At 40.9% G+C, this 20849-nt stretch overlaps 1 protein-coding gene across 1 annotated transcript in view; it reads left to right on the forward strand.

Moving 5' to 3' along the window:
• RASA2 (RAS p21 protein activator 2) overlaps positions 1-10875 on the forward strand; it is a 90726-nt gene extending 79851 nt beyond the window's left edge. Inside the window, exons 19-23 of the mRNA XM_008586689.1 lie at positions 4391-4473; positions 5134-5342; positions 6053-6156; positions 6521-6710; positions 8721-10875. Coding sequence (XP_008584911.1) covers positions 4391-4473; positions 5134-5342; positions 6053-6156; positions 6521-6710; positions 8721-8751 — 617 coding nt within the window. The 3' untranslated portion in view covers positions 8752-10875. The remainder of the gene's footprint in view (positions 1-4390; positions 4474-5133; positions 5343-6052; positions 6157-6520; positions 6711-8720) is intronic.
• Positions 10876-20849: the final 9974 nt, after the last annotated feature.

The following is a 20849-nucleotide window of genomic DNA, read 5'->3' on the forward strand; positions in this document are numbered from 1 at the left end:
TTTGTCTTTTGTCTTTTTTCCGTGTCCGGCAACGGATCGCAACCCTCAGTGTTGCCCCCGTACCGGACCGGGGACCGGCAACGGGATTGCAAGCCTCGGCGTTGCTCCCGCGCCTCGCTCAACCAGTGAGCGGGAACCGGTCTATACGTGGGATCCGAACCCTCGGACGGGAGCGCCGCCGCGCTTCCCAAGCGGCGCACTTATCCAGTGCGCCACCGGGCCGGCCCTATGTTTATTATTTTTCAGTATATTCACACAATGGTGTAATCACCAGTAATTCCAGAACATTTTCATCACCCCAAAAAGAAACCCTGTACCCATAACAGTCACTCCCCATTCTTCCCTTCTCCCAGCCCCTGGAAGCCACTAATCTATTTTTTAACTATGGATTTGCCTTTTCTGGACATTTCACACAAATGGAATCATACAGTATACAAGTATCACTTTTATGACTGCCTTCTTTCACTCAGCATAATGTTTTGGGGGTTCATTCACATTGTAGCATGAATCATTATGGCTGAATAATATTCTATTATATGGATATATATACCACATTTTGTTGGTATATATATCCGTATATACCAAATGTTGGTATATATGGACCATCCAAATGTTGATGGACGTTTAGGTTGCTTCTACTTTTTGGCTATTAAGAATAATGCTGTTATGAACATTCATTTACGGTTTTGTGGACATATATCTTCAGTCCTCTTGGGTTTATACTTAGGAGTGGATTTGGTGAGTTACGTGGCAATTCTGTTTAACTTTTTGAGGAGGTAATGACAATTTTAACTGAAACTTTGTTTCAGTCATTTAACAGGGAAATTTAATGCACTCACATTTATTGTAATTACTTTGTTTACTGCTTTGTTTTGTGTTTTCTATTTACTAGGCTTTTCCGTTTATTGCGTTTATTTTTCCTTTTCTTTTTTTTGAAATAATCAAGCATGTGCACTTGTGCATGCGCACACTCTCTCCCTCGTTCTCTCTCTCTCTCTAGTGAGGGAATTTGGACACCCTATTTGTGCTTTTGAATTAACAAATTTAAACTTACATGTTTTTCTTAATGTCTAGTTAATCCAAGTCTCCATTCAAGCTGAGAAAGAACATTAGCATGTTTTCAATAATTCTTTTCCTATCATCTCCCTAATGAAGTCATCTGGAATTTTAATACTTGGTTCTCTTGTTTCTTTTACCTTTTTACATTATGTTATCTATCCTTGTCTACTAATTTTCCTTATTTCTTTTTCTAGCACTGTTTCTTATATAACACTTCTGCCTTTTTCCAGGATTCTTCATTATTATTTTACAGGAGTACTACCTCTAGGAATTCTTTCAGATAGGCCTTATGGCCGATAAATTTTCTGAGTCCTTGAATATAAAATGTCTTTATTTTACCCACCTTAGTCTTAAATGATAGTTAGATGGGGTTTGAAATCATTTTCCCTCAAAACATTGGAGATACTACTCTGTTGTTTACTAGATATTGTTAAGATATCGTTGTTGCTTATTTTGATGTCAATCTGATTTTCAGTCTTTTGATTCTTCTCTCTAGAAACTCTTAGGACTCTCTTCAGGCTTCATGTTCTAATATTCTACTGTCCAATGTTTAGGTTTTTGTCTTTTTTCTTCCGTCTTGTTCAGCACTTGGTGGATCCTTTCAATCTGAAGATTTCTACCTTTATCTTGGGGACATTTTCATCTGTAAATTTCTTCTGAAGACTCTATTCTGTTTCTTGGATTCTTATTAGCCACATATTGAAACTTATAAATCCATTCACCATGGTTTTTAACTTTTCTCTATTTCTTTCTGTTTCTTTGTCCTTTTGTACTGTATTTTTCTAGACTCCTTAGTAAAACATTACATTTTACTAATTCACAGTGCAATTCATTCCAGTTAACACTATTAACTGTGAAATTAACTCTAATGATATCATGACAGTGTATGTGCATAGGAACAATGTGCTTTCTCTACATATGCTGTGTTATAATTTGTCCAGAAATGAATAAAATCTAGCAATTTTGGAGTATGTGCATGCTTTGTGTATTCAACAAATCTAAAGATAGACTCCCTGGGCCGGCCCGGTGGCGCTCAAGTGCGCCACCCGGGAGCGCAGCAGCGCTCCCACCGAGTGTTTGGATCCCACGTGGAGACCGGTTCCCGCTCACTGGTTGAGCGCGGTCCAGGCGCAACACCAAGGGTTGCGATCCCGTTGCCAGTCCCCGGTGTGGGCGCGACACCAAGGGTTGCGATCCCGTTACCGGTCAGTAAAAAAGACAAAAAGGATAAAGATAGACTCCCTGCAAAATTTTTTAATTCTCTGACTGGAATCTCTGTGGTGCCCCATGTAGATCAGTGCCCAAAGACATATGTCCCCTCTGTCTCCCAATTTGTTATGCTCCTGATTTCCTCAAACGTTATCCTGTTTGTTTCATGTGTGTCTCTCCTTCAGAGTGCTGATTTTCCTCACTGTTTGGTGATTTTTTTTTTTTATTTGCTCATCTTTGTGTTTTATCCATTCATCTACTTGAGTGTTCAGTAGTTTATTGCCAGTTATTGTGTTGTGAGGAAGGGACAAGACAAGCTGCTGAGGGGCAGGGTTGCTGGTGCTTGTCTTCTTGTGTAAGTGCTCTCTCCTTTCCTTCTGAGAGTCAGCAGCTACCCATGACATTGCACTGCTCTGCAGCCCAGTATGCATTTTTGCTGCTTTAGCCTGTGGACATAAGGCCTCCTAAGTTGACTACTGCTTAGCACAAACCAGGGAAAGGGGAGGAGTGGCCAAGCTGTTCTGGATGCAGATCACTGGTTAATTGTCCTGGCGTATATCTGAGTCCGCTCCTCCTCAACCTCCAGCTATTTATGTCCGCTGACTCTGACTTGAAGCTCTCCCCTAACCACTCCTACTTTTGCAGATGTCTTCTCCTACATATGGCTTGGGCTGTGACTTCTTTCATTACCTCTTCCCAGCCCTACCCTCCACCCCCATAAATGTGATCTTAACTGCTGATAGTCTTTTTTTGTTTTCCCATCCTTTTATGATTTATATTTGTTGAATGTAAATGTCATTTCCTCAGAGAAGTTTTCCCTAACCAATTTAAAGTAACTTTCCAACTACTTTCGATCACATCACCCAGGTTTATTTTCATTGTAGCGTTCATCTCTATTTAGTATTTATTTGTCTTTTGCCAGTCTTTCAGACTTCAATGCAAACTCCACTAGGGGCTGTATATGTTTGTTTACTGCTATATCATAAATGGTTAGAACGGTGCCTAGTATATAGCAGACATTCAATATATGATAGTTAAATTAAGTGACTATCTCTTAAAGAAAAAAATTATATATCACATCTGCTTGAATTACATAAATTTTAGATTTTATACCAGGAATCAGGCTTAGCAGATATTTCACGTTAACTTCTCTGTTCAAAACCAAAAAACCCTTTATTAACCAAATAGTTTTCTTTGCCAAAAAAGCCATACATTAATCTGTTGGGAAATGTCAGGTTCTTAACTTCTGGCATTTTAACCCACTTGTCATTAAAGCAAAGCTTGGGTTGGGGGGTGAATAAAAGCAAAGCTTTGATTTTTCTAAGAACAACAAACATTACAAAATGACCAGAAGAAGTCAGAATTATATTTACTTGCAGTTTCTATGACTATACAATATATAGTCTATTCTTAGGTTAACTGTAAGTTGAAATGCATCATATTCTCATGGCATATTATTATGGAACTCCTTTAGCAAACTCAAATTTCCTTAACCAGATTTCCAAACTCTTAAATTAGGTTAAGTATTCACTCTACCAAATAGGATTTTTACCTCTGTTCCCTGCATCTCTTAGAGTAAATTCTGTAGCTTTAGTTAGCTGACCAGCCAATATGTAATAGTAACGGACAGTTTTTCAGTTTAAAAACCTTGTTTTAAGGGCTAATCCTTCAATTAAATATTATGTTGGAAAAATAGAAAACTCGACTTAGGTTGTCACATTCGCTACTTATGTTAATAACTCCACGAAAGAAAATGCATGTCTTGGCAAGTTTTGAGTAGGCCTCTATTGCTAAGCATATTATTTTTTTCAGTCCCCATATAATGTTTAAAAATTTTGTGACATCTTATTTTCTACATAGAGATCAAATTTAGGTTTACATTTTTCCTTGAAAATCTTTAAATTTTATATTGAAAAAAGTAAAGAGGAAGTCACTTTATAGAAAACAAATCAAAATTCATCTGTGCCTTAAAACAAAAAATATTTATATACATACCATCTGAAAATTTGTTATAGATTATTTATACTGTTTCCATCAAGAGGGCGAGCTTAAACCTTATATTAACCTCTCATTTTTGTAATTCTGATGAAATTACTTTAATTTTGTCCTATGTCTTATTTAGGCAAAGATGCAATTTACACAATTCCAGTAAAAAACATTCTTGCTGTGGAAAAACTGGAAGAGGGTTCTTTCAACAAGAAAAATGTAAGTTATGTAAATAAATATTTAAAAATTTTAAACTGCATATATTCCTTAGTTGAAATTTTCAAGAGATTATTTTAGTGTTTACCACTAATCGTTAATAGTTTATAAATTGCTAGCTGAACTTCTGTCTTAAAATTGTCTACTATTATTAATGCCTCATATAGTCTGCCTAATTAAGTTAAAGATACTTTTCTCAGTACTTCCCTCTTATAAAACTTCTCTTTGTGATATTCAAGTCTCTAAGTAACATAGTCCAAACCTATCTATCTTTGTCTTCTGCTATCACTCGGTACATACCATATGCTCAAGTCAACAAAGATGATTTCCTTGTTTTCTTGTTCCTCAGTGTTTCCCACTGCTTTGCCTTTGCACATACTTTTTCCTCCATCTGAAATTTCTTCCCTGTATTGTTATTTATTTGCTAGTCCATTCCTCTGGACATGTATGGCTTCTAAAAATTATATCCTGTGTACTGCTTAGAACCATGATTCAGATTGTCCTTGGGACTAACTTGCTTGAAAAGTAACAAATTATGAGATACCTTAGCAGCAGTTATCTGGCCAAGCAAATTAGATTTTTCTTACGTACTTTTTTCTGTTTTGTACTGTATGCTGGTTTTTAGACTCTGTCACTAACTTTTTATCTTAATTGCCTATGAAGATGTTCCAAGTAATACACACAGAGAAACCACTCTATGTCCAGGCAAATAATTGTGTAGAAGCTAATGAATGGATAGACGTACTCTGCAGGGTGAGCCGATGCAATCAAAACAGGCTCAGTTTTTATCATCCTTCTGCATACCTAAACGGAAGCTGGCTCTGCTGTCAGGAGACCAGTGAAAACACTCTCGGCTGCAAGCCATGTACTGCGTAAGTTTCTTTCTGGTTAAAAAAGCAATGTTTCAATATGTGGTCTATGCATACAATGGAATATTATTTGGCCATAAAAAGGAATGAAATACTGGTACATGCTGTAACATGAATGAACCTTGAAAACATTATGCTAAGTGAAAGAGGCCAGACATAAAGGCCACATACTGTATGATAACATTTATATAAAGTGTCCAGAATAGGTAAATTCATAGAGACAGAAAGTAGATTAGTGGTTGCCAGGGGCTGGAGGGAGGGAGAAATATGGAGTGCTAATGGATACAGGGTTTCATTTTGCAGTGATGAAATTAATATAGTGGTTGCACAAGTTTAAAAAAAAAAGGCAATGTTTAAAGAGAAGCAGGAGGGCGAGCCAAGATATCAAGGAAGAAGGCGCTTAGCATTCTCTTTCTAATTGTGTGGAACAACCATTGTAGCCCTGTAGACTTAGGTAATAATGTATTGCTTTTGTGATGAAGCATAGGTTATGAAAATGATTTTACTTTAAAATCCCCCCTCTTTACAATTAGAGTCATATAATGACCAAATCTCTCTTGGCCCCATTTTATTTAACTATGAAATGAAACTAAATTTCTGAAGTTCTTTCTGCAAAGTTTTATGGTTCTGTTTTGTCTGAAACCATCAAAAGTCTTTGACATGTTAACAAAGGAAATTTTTTCCAGTGTTTTTTAATTTCATTTTTGCCATAGAGGCGTCCCTGCAGACATCCAAATAGACATTGATGAAGACAGAGAAATAGAAAGGATTTATTCCCTTTTTACCCTCAGTTTGCTTAAGCTGCAAAAGATGGAAGGTAAATATTCAATTACTCTATTTTTATATAAGCATGATCTTTCATTACCAATTCCTTAAGTGAATTCTATAATTCAAAATTATAAAAAAAGTTGAAAATACTTATAGATTTACCAAAATGTTACTTATATGAAAGTTGACAAACCCCGAAAGGGGCATTTTTGATGGATATTCATGAAGTAAAAAATACTGTTATTGCATAAATGTAATGATCCTAATATTAATAAAGTTTATATGTTTTAGTTATCTGTGCACTGCAAAGGAAAATCTCCCCAGCTTGAGACACTTGCAGAATTCTTCTTTACACTACAAATTGCATTTTTGGAATTTAGTTGTCTGATCAGAGATTTTACTGCTCCTTGTAGAGGCATGTGGAACTATAGCAGTCTATCAAGGACCACAGAAAGAGCCTGATGATTATTCTAACTTTGTCATCGAGGATTCTGTAACAACATTTAAGACAATTCAGCAAATAAAAAGCATCATAGAGAAGTTGGATGAGCCTCACGAAAAGTATAGGAAGAAAAGATCAAGTAGTGCAAAATATGGGAGCAAGTAAGTATTTTTTTAAACTACTGTAAACGTATTTTTAAACAGAGTTTAGGATTGCCTCTGTTGCTCTGTCCTCACACCTGACCTGCAGGCCTCCTGCTTACCCTTATTTGTCAAGACCCAGCTCAGAGCCTTTCTCTTGTGCAAGTTTCCCTGTCCATTCAAAGTGCTCTTTGTCTTTTTCAGTTCAGCTGTCATTTCATTGTGTTGGTGCTGTACATTATCACCACTGTTAATTTTATGTTAAATTGTAATTCATTCCTTAAATAGCTTTTTGTTTTGTTTTGTTTTTTACTTCTCCTTCTCCTCCTCTATATCTGTCACAGTGCTTTATACACAGTAAGTACTTTAAAAAAATTAGCTGTGACAGTGTTAGAAGTATTTTATAGTCGATTTTTGGACCATCTCAGATATCGTTGGATAATACAGTGGATAGCAACAGCAGCAGCTAACATTTATTGGGAGCTTACTCCACGACAGGGTCTTATGCCTAGTACTTTACGTCATATCATTTAGATTGCTTTTAGCAGCAAGTAACAGAAAATTCTGATTGAGGTGACTTAATAAGTTTTTCAGGCTCACAAATTAAGTCCTAACATCTAATGTTGGTTAAGTCAGCAGCTAAACACTGTTATCAAGGACCATCTGGCCCTCAGCCACCTCAACAAGATGATTTCTGTCTTCCTCAGGCTTGTCCCCTCATGGTCACAGATAAGCTGCACTAGCTCAGAGCCCAACATTTTTATATGATAGTATCAGAGGCAGAAAAGGCTGTTTTATATGATAGTATCAGAGGCAGAAAAGGCTGTTTCTTCCTTTTTAAGAGAAAGGAACCTTGTCTAGAGTTACCCTCAGTCTGTCCTGAAACAGGTTTGCCCAGTACTAGAACAGAATCAGGGTCATGTTTGCAAAGAAGTGGATAGGGAGGAGATGGTTCTTGGGCCAGCAAATAACAGTGTTTGCCACAGTGTATACTCATTGATCCTCACATCAGCCCAGCATGATTTTATCCCTATTTTACAGCTAGAGAAACTGAGACTCAGGGAAGTTAAATGCCTTGCCCAAGGTCACACATCTAATGAGGGGTCTCTGAATCTTGGCCCCACTATCTTTAATATTCTTTGAAATTTGTGTGTATTGATAATTATATTTTTTATTAATGAACAATAAAAATAAGTTTAGCGGGTATAAATATGTTCTTTCTGGATAGAAGGTTCAGTACATTAGAAAGATTATTGCAAGCATCCTAATCCTGTCTTTTGTACGTTAGTATAACTGGTTCTCGTCCATCAGTAGTAATCCAGTTTTGTAGGGGCCCTGGGAAGTTTTCATATGTGGTCCTAGCCAGTGCTTGACTATCCTTCTTAAATAGTACTTCACCCTCTCCCCATGCTCATACACACTATACCCTTTCCCAGCTTTATTTTTCTCTATTAAAAAATACCAACATCTCGTACTAAATATTTTACTTATTTTATCTTCTCTATACAAGAATGTAAGATTCATGATGGGCAAGCATTTTGCCTGTTTTATTCACTACTGTATCCTTAGCTTCAAGAATAATGCCTGAAACTTAATAGGTAATCAGTAAATATTTGTTGAATTAATGAAACAAGACTTGGTATAAAATTTTATCAAGGGAAAATTATAAATACTTAATGGATTCTATATTTGTCACTTTTTAAAATTCTACATTTTTTGGGCTGGCCCAGTGGCGCACTGCTACAGTGCGCCGCTTGGGAGCGCGGCGGCGCTCCCGCCAAGGGTTCGGATCCCACATACAGACCGGTTCCCGCTCACTGGCTGAGTGAGGTGCGGGCACAACACCGAGGGTTGCGATCCCGTTGCCGGTCCGGTCCGGTACGGGCGCGACACTGAGGGTTGCAATCCGTTGCCAGACACGAAAAAAGACAAAAAAAAGGAAAAAATTTTAAAAATAAATAAATAAATAAATAAAATAAAATTCTACATTTTTTAACTTTTGAAAAATGATTTTCCCTTATTGTTTTCTAGGGAAAATCCAATTGTTGGGAAGACATCTTAGAGTTTGACCAATTGATTCAGAAGAACTGGAGAATATTTTTCTTGGAGTTTTTCAATTCATCATATATTTTGTTCATAGTATTTAAGAAGGAACATTGGTTTTAGTGTCACCTGCATTCACATTGTATTTAATATTTAATAATTGAAATTAACTGTTTGGGAATCCTGTTCTTAATGTATTACTATAGAATTTGAAACCCAAGATTTCCTATATATCTTATATATCCAAATCCATGTTTTGCAAATTCTTTCTAACAGAATCTTCCTAAAGAAGATTCCTAAAGAAGCTTTGTAACAAAGGGAGAACTCCTCCTTAGCAAGATTATAACACTCTGTTCTGTGGACTTGTTTTCACTACCATTAGTGCCTGCTCTATACTGCCGACATTGTATTTTACTAGGAAGTCCCAATCCATGACAATTCAGAGCTCTCAATTTAGTTCATCTAGACCCTCCTGCTTTAAAAAAGAGAAGGAAAAAAAAGTTTTTCATTGTCATTACAGGTTACATTAGTGACAGCAACAGAAACCTTAGAAAACTGCCAATACATCCTTGAAAGTTGGTAGATCCTTTTGCCAATTTAAAGATGTAAACAGAACTCAGATAGGAGGAATCAGGGAATATGTGCCTTTGTGTGCATCTTGTTTACATTTGGGATGAGTGATGGCAGATAAAATAAAATGAGACCACTAAAATTTTTTTCATTGTTTTAAATATCAGGTACTCATTTCCTTGAGTTGAGTGTTCAGACTAATATGACTTCTAAGGACATCTTTTCTGAAAAAGAATAGAAAGTAAACAGTCAAAAAAGGTGGTGGGAAAACCACTTGACTTCACCTGCTATTTCATGTAATAATAAGGGCCACCATAAGGACGCCCTCCTCATAATGTTAGGTTGTGACCTAACTTGAGAACAGTCACTCAGCGCACTTTAATAATCTGGACTGCCCCAGATTATACTTTAGATACTCCATGGTATCTAATCTTTATGATCAGTTAAATGATCAGTGTTTTAAGTCTAGAAATAATGCTTTCCTGAAAATGTTTATACTTCATTGCTGTTTCCTTATTGCCTGCTAGCCAAATGGAATTTGGGCAAGCAACTGTTTGCTATTTTTCCCTAATAATTTACTTTTGTCCTAAAAACCATAACTGTATATAAGCAGCCGAAGCAAGTTGCCACCTTGAAGAAAAGAGGAATACACTTTGCTTCATCAGTATTAAAAACTACGGTACTCTTATTTTGTCTTTTTTAATTCAAAACATTTTCTAAATGTGGTACTTTGAACCTTGGAGTATTTACATATGTTTCTGTTTAAAACTGTGACTTATTAATGTAAGTCTATCTAGTATGCTTTTTTTGTTTTCCTGAGCATAAGCTATATTTCAAGATACACTTTGCCAGTTATGTTATTGGTGGGTAATTGTTTTTAAATTATATTAGGTAATTATTTTTAAAGACTCTTAGCACACAATCAAAGTTTTTCCATAAATGATTATAACCAAGCAATGTATTTCTCTAAATGACTTGTAAAAATGAATTGGTTATATTTAAGAATCAGTACTAGTCTGCATTATGGTAGGTAGTAATCTTGGCCCTTTTTAAAGACAAGTTTGAGGGGCTGGCTGGTTAGATCCTTTGATTAGAGTATGGTGCTGATAGAGACAAGTTTGAAAGAGTCCTTTAAATTTTATGAGCTTTTATATTCCATAATCTACACTGACTTATAAATGTGAAATAATTTAGAAATTTAATAAATTTCTCATTCTTGAATTTTCTTTCAATTAAAATTCCTCTTAAGAATCTCTGAAATGTCTACACGCAAAGGATGTGTGAACATTACCAGATACCACTGATTATTCTTTAGCGGCTTTTTAGTCCTCTGCTATTTTTTTTTTTAAGGCAAAAGAAGTATTTTTCTAACATCGCTAATGTCAAATCCCCAATTATGATTGTTTTTAAAGATCATGGCATTATCAAAGGGACCAAGGCTGTGTGCATACATAACTCTGTGTACGAAGGGGAAGAGTTCAGTCATCTAGGTATTTTTTTCACATGACACTTTTAAGCAGCCTGTTTGACTGGAATTAACCAGCTTGGCACAGCCTGAAAAGAAGTAATGTGACATTAAATTAATTTTCTTTGAAGTCTTTTGAAATAAGAGACCATGTCAGTAGGACCCTAAAATAACCAATGAATTTGCTTCCAGGGGCCTCATTCCTCTGCCATTACTCATAAATACTTTGATTTTTACTACCTGATGTGCTTTCTCTGCCTTTTCCACATTTAAAAAATATATAAATATATGGCAGCTCACTTTATCCTAAAAACCTGGCAGCTCACTTTATCCTAAAAACCTGAAAACCCCAAGAAGGAAAGAAAAGGATATGGGGAAACTCTTGCAATGAATGCCAGTTCTGGTTCTTAGTTTAGACATTTCCATCAGTTCAAGTTGCCATGATCTGTTGCTTGTTTTATTGTTGTTTTGTTTTTGTTTAGCTTTGTTTTTTAATATTCATTTATTAAGATAGGCAATATCAAAGGTTTTACTCCCAGGAATATAATTTATCAAATTGAACTATTTTATTTGCCAAAGAAATATGTTAATGTCACGGGTAATGGTTAAGTGTCAAAACTAGACATTTTTTTATAAAAAGTGACAAATGATGTGGCTTTTGTTTCTGTTTCTGAAGTTCATTTTCATTCATTTATCAGAAAGTCTCATTCATGTCAGGTTTTGAAAAATGAATTTTTTTTAAGTGAAAGCACCTTTAATTTGCGCTAACGGTACATCCTGTAAAGACAGAATTCTGCATAGCCTTTTAGTTGTCCTTACAGTATGTGAAAAATACAAGACTCATTCTAGAGTTAAGTTACCAATTTTGATTGATATTATCTGCTTCCATTTTTATTAACTTGGAAATAAATATGTTGCTAGTAAATATTGGTTTTTACAGTGTCTAGTTTGAAAATGTAAGTTATCAAAACTTAATGTAGTGAATTTGTGTACCCATGTTGTATTGTTGATAATGTATTTTTATTTAAATTTTATTTTCTTATCAAGAGTATTATAAAAATTAAAAACTTTTGTAACTGTCGCTTGGAAATAACTCAAATAAATTTTAAAAGGCCTGTCTATTCTTTGTGAGACCTTTCTTACTGATTTAGGAATTTCTTCATATTTAAAATTACTGGAAGTGAGCAGTCTGTAATAACAAGGAAGAATGAAGTAATCTGGAAAGGGCTCAGTATTCTTGCACTTAACTAGGCTGACTTTTGATGGATGGTGTCCTTATGTGTTTGTTCATTCATTCATCAGAGTTGTTCTGAGGAACTACAGTGTTCAGGCACCATGCAGGCTCCCATCATTCCCCAGAGCCATGCACAGTTGGTGTGGAGGGATATATTCCCCTCCTGTCTGGGTTAACAGCTTAGAGCTGAGTTTTCTAGCCTGTGTTTGAATTTTTGAAGAATCCCGCTTTCAACTGTTCTCAAAAAAAGTCAACGTCAGAGCTTCTGGTGACATCCTGCAAGATAACCTACACTTAGCTTGACCTTCAGTGCATCATCCTTCTGGATGTTAAAATTTGACCATGATGTACTGTTTTGATGAGTTATCTAGAGGATATAAAGTTACAATACCACAGATCGGTTAGTGGGCAACTTGTTCCCCAATAGGAGAAGCCTGGATCCTTCCCCATTAGTGCCTTAGCAGCCTTTTAGCATCCTGAAATAAACCTTCCATGAAACACAGCCCTTGTGACTCCCAAGGAATTTAAGGATAATAAAGAGGAAGGGATAAGGTTTTGAATCTCTTAATATCATATTTTTACTGAAACACCAGAATCCCTCTAGTACTAGCCCAGGTATAGAATAGAACTAAGAAACATCAGACTTAGTTCTATGATGTAAACAAGCTAGTTCTTTAAGGGAGAGGGGACCATACTTGAGTTGAGTTTCCTTTTCCAAATTGCATGATTCCAAAACAAGAAACACCTGAGGCCAGGCAGAGTCCCTTTATTACACAAGAAAAAGAAACAAGATACAGCTTGGCACTGCTGGTATAAATTTTTCTACTATTGCAAGTCAACAGCAAATGCTGAACTCCTCTGTGAACCCTTCAGAGACTAACTTGTCTTATGGGGTAGACATGACATGCTTCAAAATAAGCTGACCAATGTTCAGAGACCTTTGGTCTTAATTCCTCCTATACATCCTCACCTGACATTTGGTCTTTTGTGGCGGAAAAGTTCATTCTTTGGCTTATCGTTTTGCCATTTGACTTCTTAATTTGGGATACCATTTCCTACCATATTTTGAGCTTATGTCTATATTTTATATTAACAGCACAAAGATGTGATTTGTTTAATTAAAATGAAGTCCTATTAAGATTCATTTAGTTATCTGCCTTATATTTCAAATTTTTTTGTTTTATACTAACAAAACTTTTGTGCTTTTTATTGATCCGTTTTTTGAGATGGAGTTCAGTCTCAGATACATAAATTTCACTCATCAAGGAAGAATTCTTTTGTCTGGAGCAGACAACATTGTTCTCCAAATTTAACATCTCAGCTCTGTCATAACCAGAAAGACCACACTGCCTGCAGAGTTAGAGAAGCACCCATTATTTTAGATGGATTTTCAATGCAGAATGGGCTAAATGACCTCTAGAGAGGCATATCAGAATCTTCCTGAGGAAATGGAGGAGTCAGAGGAGGGAAAGTATAGTTTGAAAGGCGTAGTCAATATTAACATTTAACACTTGGAAATAATCACCTATTTTTGTAATATAGACTACTAAAAATAACACCAAAATCTTAGCTGACACAGATTAATAAATGAGGCCATGATTCTCACCTGGAGACCTTTGAAGCTGAGATTTTTGTGTTAATACATAGGCCACTTGTTTTTAAATTTGGGGAAACACTGGAATATGGGCTGAAGCAAAATCTAAATCTTGACCTCCAGTCTCAGTCCTAAACCATATCAAAATTATGTGTCAGGAGGAGGATACAGCAAAAATCACTGCCTTCTTAGAGCTTACATTCAGTGGGGGAGGGGGGGCTGGGCAGTGGGCAGGGGAGGAGGACAAAATATGTCAGATGGCGATAAGTATTACAGAGCAAAGGGGAAGCGAGACGGGGTGCTATGAGCAGGATGAGGGGATGCAACTCTAAAAGAGGCAGTCAGGGAGGACCTTGCTAGGGCAGGAGATATTTTGAGCAAAGATCTGAAGAAGGTGAAGGAGGGAGTCACATGGACTGTAGGGGAAGATCCTCCCAGGCAGAAATAAAATGCACAGTGTGCCCAAGAACAGCAAGGGACTGGTATGGCTGGAGTAGGGGAGCAGTCTCCTGGTAGGCAGGAGACGGGGTTGATGGCAGGCCTGAGAGGCTAAGCGGCATGGTCCACCTATCTTTTCTGGGCTGCTCTGACTGCTCTGTTGAGAAAAGTCTCGAGGCCATAGGAGGAAGCAGGGGGACCGGGTAGGCTAGTACACCCATCCGTGAGGGGCAGTAGCACAACCGGTGATGAGAAGTGGTCAGGTTCTGGTTATGTCTAATGGTAGAACCAACAGGATCTGTTGACAGGTATAATGTGGGAGAAAGAAAGGAGTTTAGGAATATCAATAGCCCTTAGGCTACCTTACTACTGGAAAAAAGGGGTCGTTTACTGAGATGGGAAAGACTATAGGAGGAGCAGATTTTCATATATTTTTATCTATGTCCGTGTTAATTCCTGAAGCCAGGTCCATTTAAATCACTTAGTAAGTACCAGAAGTAATTTTATCTGGTAAATGATTGTAAATGATTCCAATGGTAGGAAGGGGGTTTATTATGCCCCCAGCCCTTTGTCCTTAGTGACGAAGGCTTAATAAATATTCCATGAAGGAAGGACATACTATGGCTAATGATGGAGCAGCAAGGGCTTGGCTGACAGCCCTGACATAGCTCGCAACTACCTTTATGATCTTGGTCATTAACCTCTTCGGGTTTTGGTTTCCCTATGCACGTAAGATTTTAAAGTTTATATCTTCAAGAAAAAGGTCTAGAGCCTCTGCTATGCACTAGGTGCTCTGCTAAACCAAGGGGCCCTAAGATGCTGCTCTCAAGCTGCTCACAGTCAACCTTGGGACTGAACCAGTGATCTGAGGATTTTTCACAAGTTCAGTACCCAGATGAATTAGTCCATTTCTGTTGCTTTTAACAAAATACTTGGACCTGGGTCCTTTGTAAGAAAACAAAATTTATTGCTTACAGTTTCAGAGGCTGGGAAGTCCAAAGTCCAGGGAACACATCTGGTGAGGATCCTCCTTGGCGGTAAAGCAGGGGTGTCACATGACAGAATGGTGGAGCAGAGAGAGAGAGACTCTCTTTTTAAAGCCCTCAGAACCACACCCATGACCACCTTTATTAATCCATTCACTAGGGCAGGGTCCTACAATCTAATCACCTCTTCAAGGCCCCATCTTTCAATTACCATAATAGGATTTCCCACCCCCTTTAACAGTTACAGTGGGGATCAAGCTTCTAATACATAAAACTTGGGCGACACAATTCAATACATATCACCAGACAACCCCTGAGGTCCCTCCCACCTACTCCTCAGCTATTTGCATGGATAATTCAATTCCTTCAGTGAGTAATGTAAAAGACTGCATTGACATAGTTAAATTCCCAGGACCCTCAGTTCTTTAGGGATGGACTAAATGGCTGGTATCACCACTTGCAAAAGTGTCTTTAGCTTGATGAAGAAATAGTTTATATGCACTAAGCCTCCCTGAATAAGAGGGATCAGACCTGTGGGCAAGGCTCTGGTGGCCAAAACAGCATGGAATGGGAGGCACCCTGTGACAGTGGCCCCAGGCCAGGAATAAATTCCTTACTGTGCTGAACAAAAAACTGTCTCATTCAGGCCCTGCTTGCCTCTCGGCTTCTTTCTCTGCCCTCCCCCCAACCCTTTGCCCCTGGGCCCTGCCTGTTTAAGCCAACACCACCTGGTTCGAGAACAATCCTGAATTAGGGCAGAAAGAGCTTCAGAAGCTCCCACCATGGCCTGGCTTCAAGTGTGGGTTACACCTGGACTAGGGTCGCAGGATTTAGAAAATAAAATATGGGACACCTGGTTAAGTTTGAATTTCAGAGAAATAACAATTTTTATTATAAATATGTCCTATGCAGTTGTTGGGAAAATAGAATAGTTTGGTCAGGGCCCTCACCTTGGTCCCGTTGGGTGTGGTTTTAGCAAATCGTGTGTGTGTGTGTGTGTGTGTGTGTGTGTGTGTGTGTAGTTAGTGCACATGCATGCCAATGTATCTTTTTAGTTTTGTTGCTATTCTTGTGTTCTTCTGCAGAGAGAGAGAGAAAGTTTTGGTGAAGCAGGGGGGCTGGTATCAGCCTCGGGTGTCCGCCTGGCACAGCCATGCTTTCCAACCTGTGGCTTCCAAGGACATTTTGGCCAGTTACCTAGCTCATAGACCTGCGTGTGTGGGGTCTGGTGACCCAGCCTGGCGTGTGTGGGGTCTAGTGACCCAGCCTGGCATATAAAGGGTTTGTGACCCACTCTGGACAACAGACTTGAGGGGTCTGTGAGCTCCAGACCCAGCCTTAGCTCGACAATCAGCCCAGTCGGTGCAGGATTACAGGCAGATAAAAGAGCCTGACAACTAGCGTGGTCTCCTAGCTTTACAGCAGTATTTACGTATTTTATCTGGCAACCCTACTCTCTCCATATGCAGAGGACAGTCCCTCAGCCAGGGCCTGTGGAGGATGGTTCGGAAGGTTGGAAGATGCCTGTGAAAGAAAGTGAGCCGAGATGCCGGGAATCTGCCGGGTTATGCCAAAGTGGGCGGCAACCCGTGGCTGCCCTCAAAATGGAGGACAGCACCAGGTGTGGGGGTGGTAGAGCTTATATAGGGCACCAAGGGCTGGCTGATACTATCAAGGAGGGGCATTATGCTAATATGGAAACTATGCAACTAGGGTGGAGAACTGCGCCCTTGCAGAAGCAAAAGGGTTTCTGTTTAAGTCACGAGGCTTCTCGTAAAGGGAAGGGGGGTGGAAGACAAGGCAGGCAGCTATTTTGTGCTTATTGTGTGCACAATGGTGCGATCACGTCCAAAATCCACCAGCCTGCTGGGGAGATGTCCTGCAAGCTGTAAGCAGCAAGATCTTCACAGTAAGATTTTGGAAGGACTGTCTTCAAGTCTTGGAAAGTCCTTAGCTTGAGACTAGGACAGGATGCCAAGTGGGCCAAGGGTGGGCCCAGCCTCCCTTCCCCAGCTCTGCCCCTGCCCCACAGAGCCCCGCTCCCTGCCCCAGCAGCGGGGCCCCCATGCTCCTCTCTCCTGCCAGGCCTCAGTGAGCACTGAGCCACGAGAGACTCACTCACCAGCCTTTGCTCCTTCGGTGGAATTTGCACGGGTGTGGACACTCCTCAGAGCCTGGAAGCGGGGGTCAGATGGAAGATGGTGTCTTATCCATCATGTCCCCTTAGGAAGTCCCCTGCTGACACCCTTCTTTTCTCTGTAAATTGGAGACAAAGGCCCTGCTTCCCTCATGCAGTTGTGTAAGATCCAAAGTGTGCATGTCAGGGGTGGGTACTGGTCCCTGCGAAGTCTGTGCAAAGCTGCCCTCTCGCTATCTGCTCTCCCCCGTTTGAAAACAGTGAACAGTGGCTATGGCACGAGGGGCCGGGTTAGCTGTGGAAGACTCCAGGGAGCCTCTACTTTCTTCTGAAAGGAAAGACCCTCTGCCTGGGGCACAGCAGGATTAGTCCCATCTCAGGACAGGAGAATGGCCTCCTCAGTTCTTCTGGTCCAAGATTCCTCACCGTGAATTTCTTCACATTCCAAGAGTCATCTTTTCGGAGCACCTTCTACCCTTTTTCAAATTCCCGTGTCATCTGAACTTTCATGACCTGAAAGAGAGATCCAGGCCCACCTTTTGGCCTCACCTGGCTCTGCCTCAGGACTCAATTCCCTCCAGCATACAGCCCAAGGTCCAGACCACCAGCTGCAAGGCAAGGTTCTGGTGCTAGACGTGGGGGTCAGAGTGGACCACAGTTCTAGAAGCAGAGATGGGAGCATTAATGTGAATGTTATGAGCACTCTCTTACATCATCCTCACAATAGTCCTGACTAAGTTCTTAGTCCCAGAGAGGCTAATTCACCTTCCCAAAGAGGAGGGTGTGGCCCCGGAACTGTCCAACTCACCAGGCCAGAGGGTAGAAGCTTGAGTGCAAGGCTTAAAAGAACTTGAAAGCAGGCTAGTGAGTGCCTCAGTGGGAGTCTCAGCCCACTGACCAGCCTCCAAGTGGGACGGGTCCAGAAGGAAGCTTGAGCTCCAGAAATGGGGAAGCTGGCCGAGGAAACGGCAGCATGGGCAGGCCCCTGGGGAGGTCTGACCTGTAGCCCACCCCAAAGATAACATGTCTGATGCCAGACAACCCACGAGTATGCTCATGTGAGGTCTGAATGGGCCCAGGAAGAAGTACGGAGATCAGCCACGGTAAGACTCAGCAGCCAGGGGCCCAGGCCAGGGCCAAGGAGACAGGAGGGCCACAGTGGTGGCACCCGGCCTGGAGGCCTGAGGTCAACCCTGCACGTGCCCTGAGAGCTGCACAACTCTTCCAAGAGCCGGTTGTCAGCCAGGCCCAGACACAGGGCCCAGTGCCAGGACAGGGCCTGAGTCACGCCTGCCCTCCCGTGCTCGGAAGCCATCTCCACCCTCATTGCCCCACACTGCTCAGCTCCTTCCTCGTGAGGGGTAGTCGCCTGACAAGCCCGCTTGCCCCCACCTCCAGACCCAGGCCTCAGGCTCACTGGACTCCCACGACACGACACTTGTTTCCCACGCTTCATGCACTGACAGGGCCTTCCTCACTGCCTGTGGACGCCCTTTCAGGCAGCCTGTATGGCTGGGGGCCAAGGCTCAGGCCTCAGGCTCCCTTCTCTCTCTGGCTCAGTCCCAAGGACTGGGTTCAAACACCCAAATCTTAAAGGACTTTCTCCCAACTGGGCCTGCAAGTTCAGACAGCCACAGAGAATCCAGGATAAACCTCTCCAAGCAGAGTCGTCCTAGGGAGTGACCACATCTGGGTACCTTCCAGGAAGTTGTCAAATACCAGGCAGATTCTTGACCCCTGGAGACTCTCCCCCTTCACCCAAGGCCTGGGAACCAGCCAGAATGGTATTTCTTACCCCTCCCTACTTAACCCCCTACTTAAGGACAGACCCCCAGAAGAGGGAGGGCCACTTCTCAGGCCTCCGCTAATCAGCTCCCCAGCTGTCAGCTAACATTTTAGGGAGCTTTGGAAAGAAAGGGAAACATTAGACTAGTGGTTCTAAAAGCAAGGTTCCAGGACCTGCGGCATCAGCATCACCCGGGAACTGGATAGAAACGCAGTTTTTCAGGCCCCTGCATAGACCCACTGAGTCAGCAACTCTGGGTGGGGGATGGGAGGGAACAGAGCCACCTGCTTAACGTGCCCTGCAGGTGATTCTGACAGTCACATTGGAGAGCCCTTACTGTCGCTGTTCTGAGGTGGTCTGGAAAGGTCACCAGGAGCTGTTGACTCCACCAGTGCTCTACCTGACACCTGCTGAAGAGAGGAAACCAGCCTCCATCATCGGGGGGCAAAGGCAGTTCCTGAAAGCACCAGGTCATCCTCCAAGGCTCTTCTGACTTATTGTAGGTGACAACATGGGGGGAGGGGCGCGACACTCTATCCAAGTGGCACAGGGCCATCCGAGATAAAAAATTAAAGTTCCCAAAATATTATTGTTGGGAATACTTAGGAAGGCTCTAGTGTGGTGCCTTTTACACAAATATTGTGAATCACAATAACTGTGTTTAATTTCTTTTTCCTTCAGCAAATAGGGAAACATCTGTGGGGGTGCTGAGATCTATTTATTTTTTAATGAGCATTGTCATAGTGGAAATATTTCGTACATGATTATAGAACCCTGGGGCTAAAGCACTGCCGCTGAGGAGGAGCAAGAAGTTAATTGGTAAATAACGCAGACATCCCCTTCTAATGAAGAAGAGCTGGACGTGTAAATCTGTGTTTTTAAGTGACATCACTCTGAGCATCTTGCTTCTCAATATAAAGGAAGGTCAGGCCAGTGGGAAAGGAAAGTAGTCCTGGCCAAGGGTGCCTGGCCCAACAATCTCAGATATACTGCCTTTTCAGAGCCTCAGTTTCCCCTTCTCCATCTGCCTCGTGGAGGAGCTGAGATGCCAGGTGCGGCTGTGGACTCAGGCCTCCGAACTCGTCTGGAGCCAGCCCCTTGGGAAGAATCCACGAGTGCAGGTCCCTACGGTGACCACCATTAACCCCTTTCCTAAAAATCATACTGACCTGCGTGGGTGGCTCATGCGCTTAATGCGAGAGAAAAGAAGATGCTTGCATCCTGTGATGATAGAGTGCAGAAAAGAGAAACAGCCCTTTAAAAACTTGATTAGCAAGAGCTTGACCCCAAAGCAGATGTGATGCCTGACTCCATGTTTTCCAGAAAGAGGCTGGACATGACTGGCATTTGGGGAGAACACTGGTTTTTAAAATTGGGTTGGGAGAAACAAAAGAATATATCCACACACAGAGACTTGCACATGGAGGTTTGTAGCAGCTTTAGCTGTAATAGCTAAAAAAGTGGAAACCACCCAAATGTCCATTCACAGGTGAACAGATAAACTGTGGTACAGCTAAACAATGGAACACTGCTCAGCAACATCAAGAAATGAGCAGATGCACACAGCAGTGGGGTGAATTGCAAAGTCTTTACTCTGAGCGAAATAAGCTGGATAGCAAAGAGTCCCTGCTGTGTGATTCATTTGTGTAAAATTCTAGAAAGTGCAAACTAATCTATAGTGGCTGAAAGCAGATCAATGATTGTCTGGGGGAGAAGGGTAGGGAGCTGGGGGGGAGGGATAACAAGAGGTGCAAGGAAATTTGTGGGGTGATGAATGAAAGAACGACAGGACCCGAGCTGACAGTTCACCGGAGAAGTTCCGCTTTATTCGAGGGTGAAGCATACATTTATAGAGAGCTGAGTTCCGGGAGAGGGTGGTTAGTACGCGGGGCGGTGGCTGATTGGTC

The sequence above is a fragment of the Galeopterus variegatus genome, unplaced genomic scaffold, assembly GCF_000696425.1.
Source record: "Galeopterus variegatus unplaced genomic scaffold, G_variegatus-3.0.2 Scaffold111, whole genome shotgun sequence".
Lineage (NCBI taxonomy): Eukaryota > Metazoa > Chordata > Mammalia > Dermoptera > Cynocephalidae > Galeopterus > Galeopterus variegatus.